Raw genomic sequence first — 24,334 nt, 5'->3', positions numbered from 1 at the left:
ACATTTCATTCTGTTATGCCTTTGAATATTGAAAGTCTCAAATGCTTTCCTTTTCAAAGATTGCACATGGACTCTGGAGTCAAACAAATCTGGATTTGGATATTCATTCCACCACTTACTAGCAGGATCACTTTGGCAAACTACTTAATCTTGCTGAGTATCAACTTCTTCATCTATAAAATAGGGATAACAGTGTTTATCTCCTAGGCTTGTTATGAGAATTAAATGAGATAATCTATATAAATAATGGGCATGCAGTAGGTGATCAGTAAATGCTGATCCTTTCTTTCTGGTGCTCTCCCCAACTCTAATAAAGAGCATGATGGCATGGATTAAATAGTTAACAGCATTTCATTTTGATGTGGCACAGATTTAGTCAATTTGCCTTTTGAAAGAAGAGTGGATACAAACTGTGAATTATCTAGGCTAAATATCAGTAGGAGCTTCTGATGGGGAACTCTGTACAAATAAGGTTTTGGGAAGAACATTGGATTGGGGGTTAGAAGGCCGGAGTTCTAGCCTATCTCTTCATCTTAGTAGCTATGACCCCTAGGTAAGAAATCACTTAGTTCCCTGGAGTCTGTGTTTTCATGTCTGTAAAGCAAGGATACCTGCCCTGCTTACCTAACAAGATGTAACATGAAAAATACATTTAAAATACTTTGCAGATTTATGACTTGTTAGGCAAACATGAGAGATTATTCTTAGGATGTACATGAGTGCTGGTTTACTACCCCCAAGTAAGAGTTGTGCATACCTTTTGGGCTTTCTGAGTAGTTTTGAGATGTATCCTGCTGGGGCATCTTTTGAAACTTTGGTTACAGGGGTGAACAGAACATTTGTAGGAATCTGACTTTTTGCTATTTCTTTTTAGGCCACAGTGAAGATCTGCCCTCACACAGACATTCCCGTCATGATACCCCGGATTCATCTCCTTCTAGGCGGGTCCGTCATGACACCCTGGATTCATCTCCTCCTAGAAGGGTCTGTTATGACACCCTGGATTCATCTCCTCCCAGGAGGGTCCGTCATGACCCCCTGGATTCATCTCCTCCTAGGACGGTCTGTCATGACACCCCGGATTCATTGCGTCCTAGGAGGGTCCGTCATGATACCCCGGATTCATCTCCTAGGAGGGTCCGTCACGATACCCCGGATTCATCTCCTCCTAGGAGGGTCTGTCATGATTCCCCAGATCCATCTCCCCCCAGGAGGGCCCATCATGACTCAGACCCATCTCCCCCAAGGAGGGCCCGTCATGATTCACCAGATCCTTTTCCCATCAGGAAGCCTTACCATCATTCTTCAGGTGTATCTCCTAGGAGGGCCCGTCATGACACACCAGATCCATCTCCACCTAGGAGAGCCCACCACAATTCCTCAGATAACTCTCCTCGCAGAAGGGCCCATAACAGCTCCCCTGACACAGCTCAGCCTAGAAGGACTCTTGACTCTGTGGACACACCACAGCTCAGGAGGGCCCGTCATAATTCCCCTGACTTGGCTTCTAATGTCCCTCATTCACTGCCCAGAACCAAAAGCAGTAAAGCCCCAGAAAGTTCTAGTAAAACTTCTCCACATCGGAAGGGGCCAGGACCTTCTCATCTATCACTCCCAAAGAACAGCAAGTATGAATATGACTCGGAACTCTCTCCTCCACGGAAAAAGCAAGCAAAATCCCGTTTTGGAAGTAAGCAGCATGATTCTAAAGGTGAGCATTTGATTGTCCATGAGAGACACTTGTTCCTGAGGCACTTTCTTTTGGACATTTTAGTTGCTTTATTAGGTATTTGTGATCTTCAGAAATGAGAATGGAGCTTTGGAGAAGTTTTAAAAACTGGAGGGAAGTGGTGACAGGTTGGGCTGAGGAGAGTTAAAAATTTACAGTAGCAGGGAGGAAATTTTTATATATCCTTTTGTTTATTCTCCCCACCTCATATAAAGATATTACATACATGTTTGTTGCATGTATAGAATGCAGAAATGTAGAAAAAGGTCATACAAAATTCTGTCATTCAGAGGCAGCCACTGCTAGTGTTGTAACCAATGTCCTTTTAGTCTTTTTTTTTTCTTTTCATTTCTGATGTAGTTGAGACTTGTCTAGGCAGTAAATACATATTGCATGTGTAATCTTGCCTGTTGTTTTACACTTAACATTATCTTCCCCATGTCGTAAAACATCTCTTTGTTAATATAATTTATGTTGGTGTTTACTTAACCATTTCCCTAATGTTGCACATTTTAGGTTATTTCTAAACCTTTTCTTTTATAATTCTATAATGGACATCCTTATACATAAACTGTTGCCCTGTTCTGAATTATTTCCTTATCTACTTCTAGATAGATTTCTGGGGAATTGAAGTACTTGTAGATATGTTTCCTAGGAAACTAAGTACAATAGAAATGGATTTATTGGGCCAGAGGGTTCTGTGCTTTTAGGACTGTTGATATGTATTGCAGATTGCTTTTGGGGAAGGTGATTTGTGATGCTTATGTCTACGATTCACAGCTGTGTGGTGAAATTTGTTTACTCCATCTTTTGTCCCTAGGTACTATTTTAATTTTTAAATTCAAATACATTTTTATACTTTAGTCTGAGGACATGAGAATATAATCCAGGTAGTTTTAAGTTTCACCACACCACTGAGACCTGAGTGCAATTTGTTTTTTGCCCACTCTATGTATGGATAAATATGACACAGATGATAGCCTCATCCACCAGAGGGCAGACAGCAGAAGCAAGAAGAACTACAGTTCTGCAGCCTGTGGAATGTAAAGCACGTTCACAGAAAGACAGACAAAATGAAAAGGCAGAGGACTATGTACCAGATGAAGCAACAAGATAAAACCCCAGAAAAACAACTAAGTGAAGTGGAGATAGGCAACCTTCCAGAAAAAGAATTCAGAATAATGATAGTGAAGATGATCCAGGACCTTGGAAAAAGAATGGAGGCAAAGATCGAGGAGATGGAAGAAATGTTTAACAAAGACCTAGAAGAAATAAAGAACAAACAAACAGAGATGAACAGTACAATAACTGAAATAACAAATACACTAGAAGGGATCAATAGCAGAATAACTGATGCAGAAGAATGGATAAGTGACCTGGAAGACAGAATGGTGGAATTCACTGCCGCAGAACAGAATAAAGAAAAAAGAATGAAAAGAAATGAAGACAGCCTACGAGACCTCTGGGACGACATTAAAGGCAACAACATTCGCATTATATGGGTCACAGAAGGAGAAGAGAGAAAGGACCCGAGAAAATATTTGAAGAGATTATAGTCGAAAACTTCCCTAACATGGGAAAGGAAATAGCCACCCAAGTCCAGGAAGTGCAGAGAGTCCCAGGCAGGATAAACCCAAGGAGAAACATGCCGAGACACAGAATAATCAAATTAACAAAAATTAAAGACAAAGAAAAATTATTGAAAGCAACAAGGGAAAAATGACAAATAACATACAAGGGAACTCCCATAAGGTTAAGCAGCTGATTTCTTAGCAGAAACTCTACAAGCCAGAAGGGAGTGGCACAATATATTTGAAGTGATGAAAGGGAAGAACCTACAACCAAGATTACCCAGCAAGGATCTCATTCAGTAAGTGGGAAACACAAGAAAAGAAAAGGACCTACAAAAACTAACCCAAAACAATTAAGAAAATGGTAATAGGAACATACATATCGATAATTACCTTAAATGTGAATGGACTAAATGCTCCCACCAGAAGACACAGGCTCACTGAATAGATACAAAAACAAGACCCATATATATGCTATGTCTACAAGAGACCCACTTCAGACATAGGGACACATACAGAATGAAAGTGAGGGGATGGAAAAAGATATTCTATGCAAATGGAAATCAAAAGAAAGCTGGAGTAGCAGTACTCATATCAGATAAAGTAGACTTTAAAATAAAGAATGTTACAAGAGACAAGGAAGGACACTACATAATGATCAAGGGATCAATCCAAGAAAAAGATATAACAATTATAAATATATATGCAGCCAGCATACGAGCACCTCAGTACATTAGGCAAATGCTAACAGTTATAAAAGAGGAAATCGACTGTAACACAGTAATAGTGGGGGACTTTAACACCTCACTTACACCAATGGACAGATCATCCAGAGAGAAAATTAATAAGGAAATAACAATCTTTAAATAACACAATAGACCAGAGAGATTTAATTGATATTTATAGGACATTCCATCCAAAAACAGCAGATTACACTTTCTTCTCAAGTGCACACGGAACAGTCTCCAGGATAGATCACATCTTGGGTCACAAATCAAACCTCAGTAAATTTAAGAAAATTGAAATCATATCAAGCATCTTTTCCGACCACAATGCTATGAGATTAGAAATAAATTACAGGGAAAAAACTGTAAAAAACACAAACACATGGAGGCAAACAATACATTACTAAAAAACCAAGAGATCACTGAAGAAATCAAAGAGGAAATCAAAAAATACCTAGAGACAAGTGACGACAAAAACACGACGATCCAAAACCTATGAGATGCAGCAAAAGCAGTTCTAAGAGGGAAGTTCATAGCAATGCAATCGTACCTCAGGAAACAAGAAAAATCTCAAATAAACAATCTAACCTTACACCTAAAGGAACTAGAGAAAGAACAAACAAAACCCAATGTTAGTAGAAGGAAAGAAATCATAAAGAACAGAGCAGAAATAAATGAAATAGAAACAAAGAAAACAATAGCAAAAATCAATAAAACGAAAAGCTCGTTCTTTGAGAAGATAAAATTGATAAACCTTTAGCCAGACTCATCAAGAGAAAGAGGGAGAGGACTCAAATCAATAAAATTAGAAATGAAAAAGAAGTTACAACGGACACCGCAGAAATACAGAGCATCGTAAGAGACTACTACAGGCTACTCCATGCCAATAAAATGGACAACGTGGAAGAAGTGGACAAATTCTTAGAAAGGTATATAACCTTCCAATACTGAACCAGGAAGAATTAGAAAATATGAACAGACCAATCACAAGTAATGAAATTGAAACTGTGATTAAAAATCTTCCAACAAAAGTCCAGGACCAGATGGCTTCTATCTTCTTCTATTCTATCAAACATTTAGAGAAGAGCTAACACCCATCCTTCTCAAACTCTTCCAAAAAATTGCAGAGGAAGGAACACTCCCAAACTCATTCTACAAGGCCACCATCACCCTGATACCAAAACCAGACAAGGATGTCACAAAAAAAGAAAACCACAGGCCAATATCACTGATGAACATAGATGCAAAAATCCTCAACAGAATACTAGCAGACAGAATCCAGCAGCACATTAAAAGGAACATACACCACGATCAAGTGGGATTTATCCCAGGGATGCAAGATTCTTCAATTTACGCAAATCAATCAATGTGATACACTATATTAACAACTTGAAGGGGGAAAACTGTATGATCATCTCAATAGATGAAGGAAAAGCTTTCGACAAAATTCCACACCCATTTATGATAAAAACTCTCCAGAAAGTGGGCATAGAAAGAACCTACCTCAACATAATAAAGGCTGTATATGACAAGCCCACGGCAAACATCATTCTCAGTGGTGAAAAACTGAAAGCATTTCCTCTAAGATCAGGAACAAGACAAGGATGTCCACTCTCACCACTATTATTCAACATAGTTTTGGAAGTCCTAGCCATGGCAAGCAGAGAAGAAAAAGAAATAAAAGGAATACACATTGGAAAAGAAGAGGTAAAACTGTCACTGTTTGCAGATGACTTGATACTATACAGAGAAAATCCTAAACATGCCACCAGAAAACTACTAGAGCTAATCATTGAACTTGGTAAAGTTGCAGGATACAAAATTGATGCACAGAAATCTCTTGCATTCCTATACACTAGCAACGAAAGATCAGGAAGAGAAATTAAGGATACAATCCCATTCACCATTGCAACAAAAAGAATAAAATACCTAGGAATAAACCTACCGAAGTAGGTCAAAGACCTGTACTCAGAAAACTGTAAGACACTAATGAAAGAAATCAAAGGTGACACAAACAGATGGAGAGATATACCATGTTCTTGGATTGGTAGAATCAATATTGTGAAAATGACTGTACTACCCAAAGCAATCTACAGATTCAGTGCAATCCCTATCAAATTACCAGTGGCAGTTTTTATAGAACTAGAACAAAAAATCTTAAAATTTGTATGGAGACACAAAAGACCATGAATAGCCAAAGCAATCTTGAGAGAAAAAAACGGAGCTGGAGGAATCAGACTCCCTGACTTCAGACTATACTACAAAGCTACAGAAATCAAGACAATATGGTACTGGCACAAAAACAGAAATATAGATCAATGGAACAGGATAGAAAGCCCAGAGATAAACCCACGCGCTCTGTGGTCAGCTGATCTATGACAAAGGAGGCGAGGATACACAATGGAGAAAAAGACAGTCTTCAATAAGTGGTGCTGGGAAAACTGGACAGCTACATGTAAAACAAAGAAGTTAGAACACTCCCTAACACCATACACAAAAATAAACTCAAAACAGATTAATAACCTAAAAAAAAAAATATATATATATATATGGCACAGATGAGTATGTTGAGATCTCAACATGCTAGTCAGTCACTAGGAACTTGGGAATAGAACCCCACATCCTGCCTATTGGTTTTAAAAGTTGTCTTTCACTTTGCTGTTCTCCCATGTCATTCGTAATTGTGTTTAGGTTAGTGATAGTTCCTCACAAGAGGACTAAATGAATATTGAACATTATCCTGACAAATTCATTTTTTAGATTCTGCCAAGGGAATTAAAGACTTCACTGTTTAATTTCCAGGCTCCTCCCCCAGCCATAGGAAATATCATACAAGCTCTTCACCCAGGAGACATCAGAGTCACATGTTGGATGCTTCTTCCTACCCAAGTGACAGTAGGAAAGCCTCTGACTCAGATCTTTCTCCTCCACGGCATAAACAAAGTTCAGGGCCCCGGGATTCTGATTCAGATCTGTCACCTCCACGGAATAGACCTAGGCACTGGAACTCTGATTCTGACCTCTCTCCACCAAGGAGGAAACAGAGGGCCAAATCATCTGATTCTGACCTGTCTCCACCTCGAAGGAGTCAGCCTCTGGGAAAGAAGGTAAGAATTTTCAGGAGCCATATCTTCTCTTAGAGAGAGAGAACGCCTGTCTTCTAGCTCTGTACAAGTCCCAGAGATCCAAGCCAAAGCAGCAAGAGGTAACTCTTAGTAGCATAGTAAATCTAGCTCACGGGACCTCTAGGGCTCTTTTCTTCTCTCTGAAGTCAGGACTGCCTAACCCAGCCCGGGTGAACTTGCAAATAGCAGATTCCCTAAATAGCTTCTGCCTTTATATCCTCTCAGTTCCATGAATCCCATTTTAATAGGTCCACAGAAACTTCCTATTTTCTTACGAATAAACTGAGAATGTAGTTTACAGAGTGGAGTTAGGAGCATGAACCTTGTGTCAAACAGGTTACATATTGGGATCGTACTTCTTATATGTACTATCTGTGAGATTTGAGCAAGATACATAATATCTCTAAGCCTCAGCTTCTTTATCTTTAAAATATGGATAATAGTAGTACGTACTTCATAAGGTTCTTGTGGGAATTAAATGAGTCAGTAAGTAAAGCTCTTAGCACAGTGCCTGGGACAAAGTAAGCATTTAGTATAAGCAGTCTGCTGTTATAAATTGGACTGTAGGTCTCCAGAGCTCAAAGAGAGGCACTTAAAATATAAAACGACTTCTGGAAATCATATCGCCTGGGAAGTAAGTGTTTTGTATTATTTTAAATCTGTGATGAAGCCTGAATTAGCAAAACAAATCTGCATGAACCCTGAGTAATTGTGTTGTAAAGAACACCAGTACTAGTAAAGAAGTGTTATTCCAGAGCTTCCCTGGTGGCACAGTGGTTAAGAATCCGCCTGCCAATGCAGGGGACACGGGTTCAGGCCCTGGTCCGGGAAGATCCCACATGCTGTGGAGCAACTAAGCCCGTGTGCCACAACTCCTGAGCCCACGTGCTGCAATTACTGAAGCCTGCGTGCCTAGAGCCCATGCTCCGCAACAAGAGAAGCCACTGCAATGAGAAGCCCGGGCACCGCAATGAAGAGTAGCCCCCACTCGCCGCAATTAGAGAAAGTCTGCACACAGCAACAAAGACCCAACGCAGCCAAAAATAAAAAATAAAAAAAATTTTAAAAATGGTGTTATTCCAGTGAGTTGGTTAAGAAAGAGAATGATAGAGCCTGTGGTGTGCACGTTTCCTCTAACACAGACGTTTCAGGTAAGTTTTTCTGTAGCCCATGTGGTCCTGGTAGGGTAGACCAGCCTGTCCCTAGCCCAGGAAGTAGGGTTCTTCTCTTTTGGGGAACAGAGTGAGGTCTGTGTTTCAGCTGGACTCCTTGACATTTTTATGTATCTGCTTAGTCCATGGGCAATTTACTATTAATCAAATTTAATTTAGCACATTGTTTAAGGATATCGGGATATAAGTATATACATTGATTGTGGGTTGGTTTGTTATCTTGATACAGAGTGGAGTTTAGTAAGAAGTTTAGATTTGGTTATATCTTGTCATTATCCTGAAATATAGCCACAATTTCAGGATCTTAGGTCTGCTTGACTTTGTGATTTAAATGAAATATTTTATCAGTGTTGATCTCTACCAGAGGGCTTAGAGCTTGATAGAGGTTTCTGATCAGGTGACCTGAGAGTCTTCATGTGTGCGGTTTATATGCTGTAAAGTCAGAAATACAGATGCTTAGCCTTCCCTTTAGCATATTGTTGGTTTGTGTTTCTGTTTACTCGTAAGCTTGATAGTACTGTTAAGTTTCCATGAAATTCAGTTTTATTTCTTGTCTATTTTGTGAATCCTGTGGTTGGTAATAAGAATATAAAGCTAGAGTTTTTGGTTTGGTTATTGCTGATTATCAGACAAAAATACACCTAACTGTGTATACCCATGGAGTCTATTGCTGCGTTATCTTATTAATGTTGGATGCTCCCTTTTCCATTGCATAGGCTGCACACATGTATTCTGGGGCTAAAACTGGGTTGGTGTTAACTGACATACAGCGAGAGCTGCAGGAGCTCGAGAGACGGGACCAAGAGACCATGGCACTTGAAGGTAAAAATGTGAAAGTGCAGAGACCAGTTGAGGCTCTTGTAGCTTTTATTTTTTTTAATGTAGCTTATTATACTTGATATTTAAAAGTTGTAATTGCTGTCAAATTTCAGCTCTGGTTTTGTGCATTATTTTAACTTCTCATTGGGTCCAAGTGGTTCTTTTCCTTCTTGAAAAACATTAATTTTCAGGATCATTACCAATATGCACTTAGATGTTGGTAGGGACTACTAGTAGTCTGGCTGTGAAAGTTCTTATCTAGCATGAGAACCCCAAGTGGTTGATTTCAGCTGTTAGAATATTATTTCTGATTTTGATACCTGGTGTTTATCTTTAAAAGTATAATTTTCCTTTGCAGCTGAATTCCAGTATGCTGAAACCGTATTTCGAGATAAGTCTGGTCGTAAGAGGAATTTGAAACTGGAACGTTTAGAGCAGAGGAGAAAAGCGCAGAAGGACTCGGAGAGAGATGAGCTGTATGCTCAGTGGGGAAAAGGGTAAGAGAACCACTGAAAGGAAAAACAAGACTGCAGTGACCGGAGGAAGTCATTTCTCTATTCTTCTGCCTTCAAAGCTGTTTTTAGGAATGGGAAATTCAGTGTCCTCAGTCTCCTTCCTAAGATACTGATATATTCCACACTTCCAGTTGGTATTCAACAATTTTACCTTTTTCAGTATTTGGCCTAGGCTGCTGGAAAGCGGAGGTTCTCCAAGTGTAGCAGTACATCTCAGTGTAAGAGTGGAAATGTTAAACAGGATAACAGACACTCCTGGTTCTTTTTGTCTAGGCTTGCACAGAGCCGGCAGCAGCAACAAAATGTGGAGGATGCAATGAAGGAAATGCAAAAGCCTCTGGCCCGCTATATTGATGATGAAGATCTAGATCGGATGCTGAGAGAAAAAGAAAGAGAGGGGGACCCCATGGCCAAGCTTATCAAGAAGAATAAGGCCAAGGAGGACAAGAATAAGAAAGGTGAGCCTTCTGGGAATCTTCAGAGAATGAGGTGACTTACGTGAAGAGAGAAAATCAGTAGGGTGATGATACATAGCTATGTGCAAAGAAGGCTTTCCCATACAGTTTCAGATTTCTTGTACTGGGGAATTTAGATTTAACTCAAGAGACTTCTGTACAAAAAAATTTTTTCCCACTGCCATCCAGCTCTGATTTGAATTATGTAGGTAACTAACTTTTCTCCCTCTCCTGTCATTAGTGAGACCTCGCTACAGTGGCCCAGCACCTCCTCCCAACAGGTTCAATATCTGGCCTGGATATCGCTGGGATGGAGTAGACAGGTAAACCTGAATATTTCCCACAGTTTTGTTTTCTCTTCCATCTAACCCGAACCTTCCCTGACTGTTCTCAAATCATTCTACACTCTGCCTCATAGTCTGCTCTAATCACAAGGTTAATAATATGCACTTTGGTTGCTTCTGTTTCTCAAATCTCATTTCCCGTGCTTAGAATACTCCTTCCTTTTTTCCTTTTCAAAGCTCTGGGCAAATAACTCAGGTGGTCCAGCTAGGATACCCTTTGTTTTTGACACTGATCACTTCTAATGATATTTTCTAAGGTTTGGAGGGGATGAATGATAGGTGCTAGTCTGAAGCCTTTTATATGTTGTATCTTTAAAATGTAGCCCTTGAATCTTTTCTTCACTGCCTTAAGAGTGAGTTACTTGTAATGTTGCACTGCCCCTACCACCTTGTCTTTTCACCTACCCATATCTGTACCCACATGCACTAAATTCCTTTCTGCTATCATGGATGAACTATATATGCTCCTATCCAAAGTCAGTCCCTCTACTTCATGTTAGATCCCATCTCTTGCCTGCAAAGGACATTGTTCTGTCATCTAGCACAGTGACTCTCAAAATTTGTCCTCTCAAGACTCCTTTACACTCTTAATAATTATTGAGGACTCTAAAAAGTTTTGTTTATGTGGGTTATAGCTGTTAATATTTACCATATTAGAAATTAAACTAAGAAGTTTAAAAAGTATTTATTAATTCTTTAAAAAAAGCCATTACGTTAACATAGTTACCCTGTTTTTAAAGAGAAATAACTATATTTTTCAAACAAAAAAAAAGTGCGATTCGGGATAGCTTTGATTTACATTCTTGCAAATCTCATTAATGTTTGGGCTGATAAAAAACATCAGGACTTTTTTTTTGTATTTTATTTTTTAACTTTTAATTTTATATTGGTATATAGTTGATTAACAATGTTGTATTAGTTTCAGGTGTATAACAAAGTGATTCAGTTATAAATATACATGTATGTATTCTTTTTCCAATTCTTTTCCCAATTAGGTTGTTATAGAATATTGATCAGGGTTCCCTGTGCTATACAGTAGGCCCTTGTTGGTTATCCATTTTAAATACAGCAGTGTGTACAAGAAGACATCAGGATTTAGTCTGTTGCAGTATGTTTAGCTGAAATATAGGAAGAAAATTCAACCTTATACATAGGTAGGTAGAAAAGGAAGGTGTATTAGGTTTTTTTTTTTTTTTTTTTTGTGGTACGCGGGCCTCTCACTGTTGTGGCCTCTCCCGTTGCGGAGCACAGGCTCCAGACGCGCAGGCTTAGTGGCCATGGTCACGGGCCCAGCTGCTCTGCGGCATGTGGGATCTTCCTGGACCGGGGCACAAACCCGTGTCCCCTGCATCAGCAGGCAGACTCTCAACCACTGCGCCACCAGGGAAGCCCTAGATTTTTTTTAATACTACACAAAAACTCAATAAGTGGTAGTTTCTTAAAGGTTATTTGTAATATGGAATCAGAAACCATATCAAAAAGCTTTTCATACTGTTAGATTAAAATCCATTGGTCTTTTTCCTATTTTGGAAAAAGGTAAACCATATACTGGGTAGTGCAAGATATTTCCTATATCTTTTACTCATGCATGATTTTATAACATCATCTGCTGTTCATTGGTTTGCTGAGTTTTTCAGACCTTCCAAATGTTAACATATTTCATATACAATATCAGATAATGATATATACATATTAATATTAACTTTGATCTCATCACAAAAGTCTTTAAATAACTAGAAGCTAAAGGAGTTCATGGTAGTGGGTACAAGTTTTTCAAAATTCTAATTTACGCTTGAAAGCTCCTATTTTATCATTGGCAACAAATATTACCAGCCGCTTTCCTTGAAGTAAAGGTCACTTCGTACAATGGCTTTTTTTGCAGGATCCGTCAGATTTTGAACCTAGAGGATCATGTCCTCTGTGAATATAAACAGTGTTACTTCTTCCTTTCTAATCCAGATGCCTTTTGTTTCTTTTTCTTGCCTTATTGCACTAGGTACAACTTCCAGTGCAAATGTTGAGTAGAAGCAGTAAGAGCAGACATATTTTACCTTGTTGCTAACCTTAGGAGGAAAACATTCAGCCTTTTCACCATGAAATATCTTGTAAACTATAGAATTTTTTTTGTAGATTTCCTTTATTGAGTTGAGAAATTTCTATTCCTAGTTTGCCAAGGAATGTCTTTTTTCAGGAATGTATGTTGGATTTTATTCAAAATATTTTCTGATTTTCCTTTTGGTTCATTCTTTGAGCCATGATTTACTTATGAGTGTATTTTAGAATTCCAAACATTTAGACTTTTCTAGATATCTCATTGTTACTGATTTCCAATTTAATTCCATTGAGGTCAGAGAATACACTATGTAATATTTTGATCTTTTGAAATTTATTAAGCCTGTCTTATGGCCCAGTATATGGTTTACCTTGGTGAATAGCCCATTTGCACTTGAAGATAATGTGTATTTTGCAGTTGCTTGGGGTAGTGTTTTGAAAAAATTTTTTTGTATTCTTTTTTTAAGTAATTTGGAATAATTTTAGATTTATAGAAAATTTGCAGAGATAGTATAAAGAATTCTTGTAAACTCCTTATCCAGTTTTGTTACCATTCGTTATATTATCATGGTACATTAATCAAATCTAAGAAACCAACATTAGTATGTTATTATTAATGCACCAGATTTTATTTAGTTTTCACCAGTTTTCTATTAATGTTCTTTTTCTGTTCAGGGATGCAATTCAGGATACCACATTGTACTTAGTTGTCATGTCTCCTCAGTCTCTTCTGATCTGTGTCAGTTTCTCAGTCTTTCTTTGTTCTTTGTAACCTTAACACTTTTGGGGGGGGGTATGGTCAGGTATTTTTGTTGACTGTTCCTCAAATTGAGTTTGTTTGATGTTTTTCTCATGATTAGCCTGAGGGTATGGGTTTTTGGAAAGACTTCCACAGTGGTGGAGTGTCCTTCTCATCACATCATTTTAGGGGTTACATGATATCCACATGACATCACTAGTAATGTTAACCTGGATCACTGGGTTAAGGTAGTGAGTGTTTGCCAGGTTTCTCTGCTTTAAAATTGCTGTTTTTCTTCTTTCATACTCTCTTCTCTGGAAGTGAGTCAACTGAGTTCAGCTTGCACTCAAAAGGAGACCTACAGAAGGATATCTACATATATTATTTAGACTTTTTCTGTAAGGAAGATCTGTTTCATCTCACCATTTATTTGCTCAGTCATTTGTTTATATCAGTATGGACTCATGTATATTTTATACTTTGTATAGTAATCTAATAGTATGTTATTTATTTTGTTGCTTAAATTGTTTTGTTCTTTGGCCATTGGGAGTTCTCTCAGGAGTCCCTTTTATATGCCTATCCTTTTATTTTTTGAGCATTCTTTGACTTTCTGTTACTATAAGGTGCTTCAGGCTCATATTGTGTTTTCTCTGCCCCAGTGCCTAAAATAGCCATTTCTTTAAGAAATCCTGGCTGCTTTTAATGGAGAAAGATATTTAGAAACCAAGATCCAACTGCTAGAGTGCTTGTTGTTACTGAGGTGTCATTGTTTCTAGACCCTCTCAGCAGACAGAGCTAGTTAATGCGTGTATAGTAGTCTGTGTATACACACATATCTATAATTGTTTCTGCGTCTATCCACCTGCAAGTGTGTTGTATATACACATATATTTACATATATATATAAATAAGAGTTCATGTTGATGTAACTGACTCTAACCAAGTATTACCTTTCCTTTTTGCTTACCTCCCCAACATTGAGAAACCTGGCACCCACCATCCACCATCCATTTTGCTCATCCCAGGACACATGTAAAACAGTTTCAAAATTGAGAAATTCAGAAATGAGAAGCTAATTTACCATCTAGAGTGTAGCATTTATGTGCAGTTCATTTTGTTCTTACCCTTATAATTTCTAATCAAAATACTATTTTCCAACATAAAGAGTCAGCCCCCATACCCCCCCAAACATCCTGGGTAATTTTTTTCTTTTATAGTTTACTTATATTAGTGTTTACTCATTATGGTGTATAGTTCTATGGGATTTAACAAATGAGTAGAGTCATTCATTCACCACCCTAGTACTGTATGGAATAGTTCCATCATTCTAAAATTTCCTGTGTAAGTCTCCTTTTAGTCATTTATGCCTCCTCCACCAACCCCTTATAATTACTGCTGTTGTTTTCTGTCCCTATAGTTTTGTCTTTTCCAGAGTGTTACATGAATGGAATCATACAATGTGTAACCTTTTGAGTCTGACCTTTTGCACTTAGCAAAATGCATTTTAAGATTCATCCATGTACTTGCATGAATCAGTACTGTATTCCTTGTTTATCACTGAGTAGTATTGCATTGGATGGGTATACCACAGTCTGTTTATTCCCCAGTTGAAGGATATCTTGGTTGCTCCCAGTTTTTAGCAGTTGTGAATAAAGCTGCAGTAAACATTTGTGTATGGGTTTTTATGTGGATATAGTTTTCAGTTTACTTGGGTAAATATCCAGTGATTGCTATATTGTATTGTTGAGATTATGTTTAATTTTATAGGAAACCGCCAGTTGTCTTCCAAAGAGGCTGTATCATTTTACATTACCACAGAGAGTGAGGATTTCTGTTGCTCCATATCCTTGCCAGCATTTGGTATTGTCAGTGTTTTGGCTTTTAGGTGTGTGAATTTAGTAGTGAATTTTAATTGCTCTGTTTTCTTTTTAGTTATACCTTTCTGCAATTTTTTTTTCAGTGTTATAAGGATCACAGTACGTATCTTTAATTTATCACAGCCTACTGAGAGTTATAATTGTACTATTTCACATAAAATATAAGAACCTTGCAACACTACAGTTCTACTTAACCTCTGTTTTTAGTGCTATTGTTTTCATACATATTACATAAAAAATGGTATAGATCCCACAATACAGTGTTAAAATTTTTACTTTGCAGTTACATATTTTTTTAAGAAACTAAGAAAACAAAAGAAAAAAATACATAGTTGTTAGTACTTACTCACATAGTTACAATTTCTGGTATTCTTCCTTCTTTCCTAAAGAAATTAGGAAGTTTTAATATTCCTTCAGTGCAGGTCTGTTGGCAAAAAATTCAGTTTTTGTTGATAGGAAAATGTCTTTATTTCACCTTTGTTTCTTAACAGCTTTCATTTTGAGATAATGTTAGGCTCACAAGAACTTGAAAAAATAGTACAGTGTATTAGTGTACCATTCACCCAACTTCCCCCAATGATAATATCTTTTATAACCATAGTACATTATCAAAGCCAGGAATTGGTATTGGCACAGTTCTATTAATTAAATTAGAGAATTTTTTCTCACCTTCGTTTTTGAAGGTGTGTTTCACTGGCATAGTGTTGAGGGAGGTTATCAAGGGGATGTGACCACTGGTTGACCTGTGAGCTGGACCCAGGCAACTGGAGGCCCTTACCTCTCCCCTGTCCTTGGAATGTACATCCTGCCTACTCTTCCCATACTGGCAGCCATTTCAAGGACATAGCCTTGAGAGAGTAGGGTGTTGTTGAGACCATCTGGACCGAACCCTTATATATAAGGCCTCTATATAAACTTTTAAGGTTCTGGCAGGCAGGTGTGGAGAACCACTTGTCCTGCGCCCAAGACAAACCTTGTATGTAAGTTCCCTTGCTTATTAAACCTGCCACCTGCCAATCTGGAGTGATCTGCCTCTTTCTTTAGTCTCTCTTTCTTTGGTCTCTCGTTGTCCTCTGTGTATGGGGGCCAATTTCAGATTTTACCCAGGGAACTCCTGAGGTTTCAAACCAACACAGAGAACTCAGGATTGACAGTACCAGACTTCTATGATAGCTCTGTCAGCCCTTTAAAGACTTTTCATCACTTTTTGGCCTCCATTGTTTCCAATTAGAAGTCAACCCTCAGATTTCATTTGTTTCATTGTCTCACCCCCTAACCCCAACATATACACATTATAATATATTCTCTGGCAGCTTTCAAGATTTCCTTCTGGTCTTTGGTTTCCAGCAGTTTGACTATGATGTACCTAGGTGTGGTTTTCTTTGTATTTATCCTTTTTTGAGTTTGTTGAGCTTTTTGGATTTATGAGTTCATGTTTTTCACATTTAGGAGGTATTTGGCTGTTTTTTGTTCAATTCCTTTTTTTTAGACCACTTTTCCTTCTCCAATTACACTATTTCCACTACTTGATATTATCCCACAGATCTCTGAAGTCCTGTTCATTTTTCTATCATTATTTTTCTCTCTGTTCTTAAGGTGGGATAATTTCTTTTGATCTGATTTCAAGTTCATTGACTCTTCTGCCATCTCTAGCCTATTAGGCTCATACACTGAATTTTTTGTTTCAGCTAGTTTAAATATATTTATTAGTTATTTTTAGCTGCGTTGGGTCTTCTTTGCTGCACGTGGGCTTTCTCTAGTTGTGGCGAGCAGGGTCTACTCTTTATTGCAGTGCATGGGCTTCTCATTGCAGTGGTTTCTCTTGTAGCAGAACACGGGCTCTAGGCACGTGGGCTTCAGTAGTTGTGGCACGTGGGCTCAGTAGTTGTGGCTCACGGGTTCTAGAGTGCAAGCTCAGTAGTTATGGCACATGGGCTTGGTTGCTCTGTGGCATGTGGGATCCTCCCGGACCAGGGCTCGAACCCGTGTCCCCTGCATTGGTGGGCACCACTGTGCCATCAGTGAAGTCCCTCAGCTAGTTTATTATATTTTTCAACTCTAGAATTTCCATTTGACATATTTCTCTGCTGAGATTTCCTACCTATTCATTCATTATGCGTCATTTTTTTTCCCTTGAGAATATTTATAATTGGTGCTTTGAATTCCTGTCTGCTCATTGCAACATTTGGGTTATCTCAAGATTGGTTTCTTTTCATAGTTTTTTCTTGAGTTTCATCACATTTTACTGTTTCTTTACATGTCTGGTCACTTAAAAATGTTATACTGGACATTATGAATGGTACATTGCAGAGACTTTGAATTCTTTTATATTCCTTTGAAGTGTGTTGATTTTTTTAATAAGATGGTGTAACCATCTTATTTTTAATTTTGTTTATTAATTTATTTTAATTATTTATTTAATTTATTTTGGGCTGCGTTGGGTCTTCGTTGCCTTTGCATGGGCTTTCTCTAGTTGCAGTGAGCGGGGCTACTCTTCATTGTGGTGCGCGGGCTTCTCATTGTGGTGGCTTCTCTCGTTGCGGAGCACGGGCTCTAGGCGCGCGGGCTTCAGTAGTGGCACACGGACTCAGTACTTGTGGCTTGTGGGCTCTAGAGCGCAGGCTCAGTAGTTGTGGCACATGGGCTCAGTTGCTCCACGGCATGTGGGATCTTCCCGGACCAGGGCTCGAAACCTGTGTCCCCTGCATCGGCAGGTGGATTCTTAACCACTGCGCCACCAGGGAAGTCCTTGAAGTGTGTTGATTTTTATTCCAGCAGACAGTTAACTTGACTGTATTTTAAGTCCAAACTCTAACTTCTTTGCAGTGGGCAGCAGCTAAAATTTCTGCTCAGTTCTTTCAGTTTCTAGCTGCTGGTTTTTCATGGGGCCCAAGGGGGTTTCCCCTGCACAAGCACAGTTAGCCAAAGATTTGGGTGCAGTTTGTATGTAGATTTTGGAGTTCATCCCTTTTGAAGCTCCCTCCCTTTCAGTATTTCTTCCCTGATTTTCCAGCTGCTCTGCTCACTCTGCACTGACACCTTAAGCCAGTAAGCCTGTGGCTTTCTGCCTCCATGAGCTGTGCAGTTTGGGAAGTGCCCTCTGGCAAAAAGCCTCACAAATCTCTTCTGACACCCAGACTCCCACCCAAGTTTTGTCTGCTTTTGGTCACTCTCTCATGCCTTCAAATACTTTCAGATACTTGTATCTTTATATTTTGTCCAGATTTTATAATTGTTTTCTGAGTGTAGGTTAGTTTGCACGAGTTCTCTGCCATGACTGGAATCTACCACTCTGCTTTATATGGGCCTAAGGCATTATCTTCTGTCCTTTAAGCTGCCATCTAAATCCAGAGCTCTAGTTCCTGATATTGGCAGGTATCCTCAGGGTGGCTGTGGTTTCAGGCTCCTTTCCTGCTTTCGTTTGCAGCACACTGTATATCGGCTTTTTGGTAACAGGAGGGTTTTTTAGAATACTAATTTGCTGTATAGCCAGAAGTAGATCTTTTTATAGCCACAACCATAAAGATACTCCTGCTACACTGAGTTCATTCTTTTTTTCTTTTTTCTATTTTTTTTTTTCAAAATTCTGGACCCAAAACAGAACTCTCCCTGACCTGGTTTTTAACTGGTATAATTTGTCTCCATCTCTCCCAGTAGTTTTCCTACACTTCTCATTCTTCTTTTCTCCTAGATTTTTCCTTTTAGTTCCCTTTCTCATCCTTGCTTTCTTTCTGATTATTTATTCTTTCATTGCCTTTTCTGCTTTTGTCTGTTTTTGGCAAGTGAATATTTCTAAAACAGATCTATAGTATGTTACAGTTAGAAAAACCCATAAGGTCAATTAAACTAACTTACATTATTTAAAAGAGAAACGGAGGCCCCGATAAATTTAACATCTTTCAGCTCACCTGATAAAGCTGGAATTAGACCTTGGGCACCTGATTCTTTGGTCTAAATCTCTTTCCACTGTGTGTTCTCTTGCAGTTTGTTTCTTTGATTCTGTTTAGGGTTTGGTTTGTTATTCATAGGACCTTTTGTCTGTTTGATCATATTAGTGTTGATTCTCTTAAGTACTTATTCCCCAAGACAAGAAGCAGTGGTTTCCTTGTGCTCTAGAACACCATGCATGCTTCTAAGGTTGGAGATGGTGCCATTCATAATAAGCTTCCCTTCTTCCTCACCCTTTCACTACTCACCCAACTGATCCCTTAGGGAAGACCTTAGGAAAGAGGGAAGCCTGTCATCCCAATCAGTTCAGTAGTACTTAGCATATGTATTATAATTTTAAGCAGCTATGTACTAGGTGCCAGGGTCTCACAATTAGTGAGAGACGGTCCTTGAGCACAGCAACTCACTTTCTATCTAGAGGAGAAGACAGACAAGTAAATAATTTCAGTGCTACTTGCTAAGTATTACTATAGAGGATTTTCAAGGTGCCTTGGGAGCACAAAGGAAGAGTAGTTAGATTCAGCCTTGGGAGACTGGTCAGGGAATGCATGCTTCCTAGAGGAGGTGATACATGAGCTAAGTCTTAAGGGATGTCATTAACCAAGATAAGAAGGAAAGGGAGGATATTTAAGGAAGAGCATCCTGTATTGCAAGGTCATAAGGATATGGAACATCCTAGTGTTTGGTGGGGTGGGGGCCTGTTATAAGCAGTTTGATGTCGGATAGCAGTAAGTGTGAAATGGAGTTGTGTGAGATGGGCTGGAAAGGTAAGCAGGGGCCTGGTCACTGAAGGACTTGGAAACATTTCTGAGGAGCTTGGTGTTCACCTTAGAGGCAGAGGGGAGCCACTGGTGGATTAACAGTAGCTCTACATTCTAGATAGGTGATGCATTGTAGCAGTCATACGAAGCATTTGCAAGGCACACATTTGGAAGTAGAGAGACAAGATACAAGGTTGTTGCAGTAGATTAGGCTAAAGATGATGGAGGTCTGAACCATGACAGTGGTAGTACGAATGGAGAGAGGAGGAAGTGGGAAATTGGTTAAGTGATAAGATGGCAGGACCTAGTGACTGATTAGATGAGAGGGAGAAAGCACTGGGTTTGGCAATAAGGAAGATCAGTAATGACTTGAGAGAGCGTTAACTCCATAGCATAGTGAAACAAAAGCCAGGTTCTAATGTGTCAAGGAGTGACTGAAAAATAAGGAAGTAGACAGTGAATAAAGACTCTTTCAAGAAGTTTATATAAGAAGACGAAGTACATGGTATTAGAAGGGAGTTGAGGGCCACTCCTTGAAATTCACCCCTGTAGTGACTTCCATGACACCCTACTTCTGGTTATTTTCTCTTATCATTTCATCTCGGCCACCTTTATGAACTTCTGTTCCTCTGTGCCCCTTGCTTAAATGTTTCTCAGGGCTCCATCTGTAACCCTTACGTGTTCTCACTCCATGTGCTCTCTTGGCTGAATCTAGTCTAGTACACCTTCACTTACCAGCTGTATGTACATGATTCCCAAATCTGTATTTGCACCTCAGTCTGGAGTATCTGGCTGTGCATTGGATTTCTCTGTTGATATGTACTTGAGGCATCTTAAATGCAAACATATTCAAAACTGAACTCATCAGCTTTCCCTACTCTAAGCGTGCTCCTACTCTTGTGTTCTGTCCTGGTTAATGGCAGCCTCATTCATCTAGTCACTAAAATTATTAACCCATGAGTCAAACTTACCTCTTCCTCCTTTGCTCTTATATAACTAATCAATCACTAAGTCCTACTGTGTTTTCTCTCTTTCTGTCCCTCTTCTTTATCATTACTTTCATCATCTGTTGCCTGGACCATTGCAGTAACTTTCCTGCCTTCAGTCTCCTCCAGAGTGATCTCTTTGAAATGCAGTTTATGCTCCCACTTTAAATTTATCCTTCACAAGGAACTCTACTCAATACTCTGTAATGGCCTACATGGGAAAAGAATGTAAAAAAAAAAAGTGGATATGTGTATATGTATAACTGATTCACTTTGCTGTACACCTGAAACTAACACAACATTGTAAATCAACTGTACTCCAATAAAAATTAAAAAAAATAAATTTATCCTTACTAGGTGAAATCTAAGCTTTATACTATGGCTTACAGAGCTCATTATGATTTGCCCTCTACCTACCTTTCTAACTTTGTCTCGTGCTACTCTCTTTTCATATTTGAGGCTCCAGCCATACCAGTTTGCCTTTGTTTCCCTGCATGTGCCATGCTGTTTCTTACTTTTGTGCCTTTGCTGTTGTTGCTCGTGCTATGCTCTGTGCTGAAATGCCCTCCTGACCCTTCTGGCCCTCTGGTTAACTCTTTCTTTTCAGACTTAGCGTGGGGGCCCCCTTCACAAAGGCTTTGCTGACCATTCTTGTCCATCCCCCTCCCAAGCTGAGTAAGATCCCCACTCTGCTTCCATGATACTCAATGCATATTTCTATCATAATCTATGCTTTTTGTTTTAATTATTTGCTTAAATGTCAATCTCCTCCACTAGTCTGTGAGTTTATCAGGATAGGTGCTGTGTTATACTCATTTTCATGACACAGTGCCTAGTATATAATAAGAATTCACTAATTGTTTGTGTAATGAATGGATAAAGTATAATACATAGACATCAGCTGAGAGTGTGTTGGGCCTTTAGAGAGCGATAAATGTTTGAAACAGTTGTCAAAAGAGTTTGAGAAAGAACTGAACAAGGACTAATAAGAGGGTGGATTATTCTGTCTTTCTGATTCTGTTGCTTATGTCTTAAATATTTTCACATGATTGCCTTTACTTTCCTTTTTGCTCATTAGATTGTGAACTCTTTTTTCAAAAATAAATGTTCAGTTCAGGATTCTGGCTGATGAGTATTTCTTGATTGCAGATCCAATGGATTTGAACAGAAGCGCTTTGCCAGGCTTGCCAGCAAGAAGGCGGTGGAGGAACTTGCCTACAAGTGGAGTGTTGAGGATATGTAACTTTTCTGAGGCAGTGGGGGTGGCTGTGGGTTGTGGTGGTGGACACTGGGTGGACAGACGTCCAGCTGCAACAGTCATCTGTGCTCATAATCAGGGCCCACACAGACCAGCGACTTGTTGGATGCCAGTTTTGACTACAGAAGAATATTTGAGACGTAATGTTTGGACTGCAGGACCTGTACTTCTCAGGTGTGCCGACGCTGCCTATTGCTGGCTTTCAGAGGAAGCGTTGATTTCTCTGTGTCCCAGGGTTTGTTCTTGGTTAGGGTTTTCCCTTTTTAATAAACACACATTTATTTTTTTAAAATAATTTTCTTAAACGGATATTCTGTTTTGGGGAAGAATACAAGCTGATACTGAACCCCCAGGGATCTTGGAGGGTGATAGTTGGATTTCTCATTCATCTAGGAAGCAGGATGAGTACAAACTTTCACAGTGATAGCTCCTTCCTCTTAGAAAATAAGAATTATTGCTAAACTAGACTTAGGAATAGACATGGCAGTTTGGAGACATGGTGTCTGGTAAAGGTAGTGTCACAAATTAGTGGGGAAGAGATAGATAATGGTGCTCGGAAAATTGGCTTATTATATGGACAAAAATAAAGTTGGATCCCTGCCTTAAACCACATAAGGCAAAGACAGATCCCAAAGTGATTTTACCTAAATGAAAGGTAAAATGCTACAGCCAATTAGAAAAAATGGGGAATGTCTTTGTGACCTTGGGGTGAGGATAAATTTGTTAAATTAGATCTCCAAATCACAATCCGTAAGGTTTGATAGCTTTGCCTACATCATAATTAAAGATTTCTAGTCAACAAAGCACCCCATAATCAAAGTTAAAAATGGGTATAGATTAGGAGAAAATATTTCCAATGTCTAAAACTGATAAAGGATTACATTTATAAGAGATTGAATGTAGAAGGAACTACTACAAATTGGAAAGAAATACAAAACACAAAATAAAAATAGGCAAAGAATATGAATATGTAAAATCTAAAGGGAAAACCAGAATGGGTAATAAGTATATTACTACTAGTAATTAGAGAAATAGAGATCGAAACATTAATGAGTTTCTACTTTGTATCTATTAGCAAAAATAAGGAAGAGACTGAATTCTCATGGGGAATGAAAACTCATGGGAAGTTTCAACTGGTGCATCCATTCTGGAGAACAAATGGGCAAAACTTAATTGAAAATAAATAATATCTGGGATGTAGTATTGCAGAATTTTTGAGAGAATATTGTCTGAGTTTGAATCTCAGGTATGCCTTTTGCTATGCGACCTTGATAAGCCACTTAACTTCTCTGTGTTTTAGTTTCTTCATCTTTGAAATGGAGATAATATTACCCACCTCACAGGTTTATTGTGAGCCTAGAACAGTGCCAGGCACATAGTACATGTCACAAAATTATTAGCTGTTGTTATCATTGTCTTCGTAATATCAAGTGTTGATAGCCAGCTTCCAGTGTGGCCCCAATGATCCCTGACTCCTGGTATTTAAGCCCTCGTGTAGTCCCCTCCTACAGTGAATAGGGCTGACCTGTGTAACCGGTAGGATGTACTGGAAATGTGTGACTTCTGAGGCTGAGTCATAAAAGACATTGAAGCATCTTCCTTGTATTCTCTTGAATTACTTGCTGTGGAAGAAGCCCGCTACTATGTCATGAGGACACTCAAGTGGTCCTCTGGAGAGGCCCATGTGGAGAGGGACTGAGGCCTCTCACCAGTAGACACACCAATCAGCCCTGTGAGTGAGCTACCTTGGAAGTGGATCCTTTTAGCTCCATTCAAGCCTTTAGATGTGTGCAGCCCTGATCAACAACATGGCTGCAACCTCACGAGAGATCCTGAGCCAGAATCACGCAGCTCCAAATTCTTGACACAAAGAAATTGAGATAAGAGGAGGTGTTTATTATTTTTTAACAGCTTGAGATATAATTCACATACTATACTGTTTACCCATTTAACGTGTTTAAGTAGTTTTTAGCATATCACAGAGTTGTATAACCTTCACCACGATTCATTTAAAAATATTTTGGATACAGGGAGTTTTGTATCCATCAGCAGCCACTCTTCGCTTGTCCCCGGCTCCCCTAGCCCTAGGCAACTGCTAATCCTTCTGTTGCTGTAGATTTGCCTGTTCTAGACATTTCATATAATATGTGAATGGGACTATCATACAATACATGGCTTTTTGTATCTAGCTCTTTTCACTTAGCGTAGTGTTTTCAAGGTTCATCCGTGTTGTAGTATGTATCAGTACCACATTCCCT

The 24,334-nt window shown here is 38.9% G+C and overlaps 1 protein-coding gene across 3 annotated transcripts in view; it reads left to right on the top strand.

Annotated features, from left to right (window-relative positions):
• Nucleotides 1-24,334, top strand: part of BUD13 (BUD13 homolog) — a 49,292-nt gene that overhangs the window by 11,992 nt on the left and 12,966 nt on the right. For 2 of the 3 annotated variants that reach the window (XR_013829299.1, XR_013829300.1), the window contains exons 4-10: nt 875-1,711; nt 6,828-7,132; nt 9,039-9,144; nt 9,500-9,638; nt 9,930-10,114; nt 10,353-10,434; nt 21,968-22,250. Coding sequence is in view for 1 of the 3 variants with exons in the window: in XM_079928106.1 (XP_079784232.1) it covers nt 875-1,711; nt 6,828-7,132; nt 9,039-9,144; nt 9,500-9,638; nt 9,930-10,114; nt 10,353-10,434; nt 21,968-22,061 (1,748 nt within the window). In the remaining 2 variants the exon portion in view is untranslated. Of the gene's footprint in view, nt 1-874; nt 1,712-6,827; nt 7,133-9,038; nt 9,145-9,499; nt 9,639-9,929; nt 10,115-10,352; nt 10,435-21,967; nt 23,349-24,334 lie in introns of those variants that run through there. The other variant, XM_079928106.1, reaches the window with a different exon arrangement.

Source organism: Stenella coeruleoalba (genome assembly GCF_951394435.1).
Source record: "Stenella coeruleoalba genome assembly, chromosome: 8".
Taxonomy (NCBI): Eukaryota; Metazoa; Chordata; class Mammalia; order Artiodactyla; family Delphinidae; genus Stenella; species Stenella coeruleoalba.
This window is presented reverse-complemented; position numbering and strand designations above follow the sequence as displayed.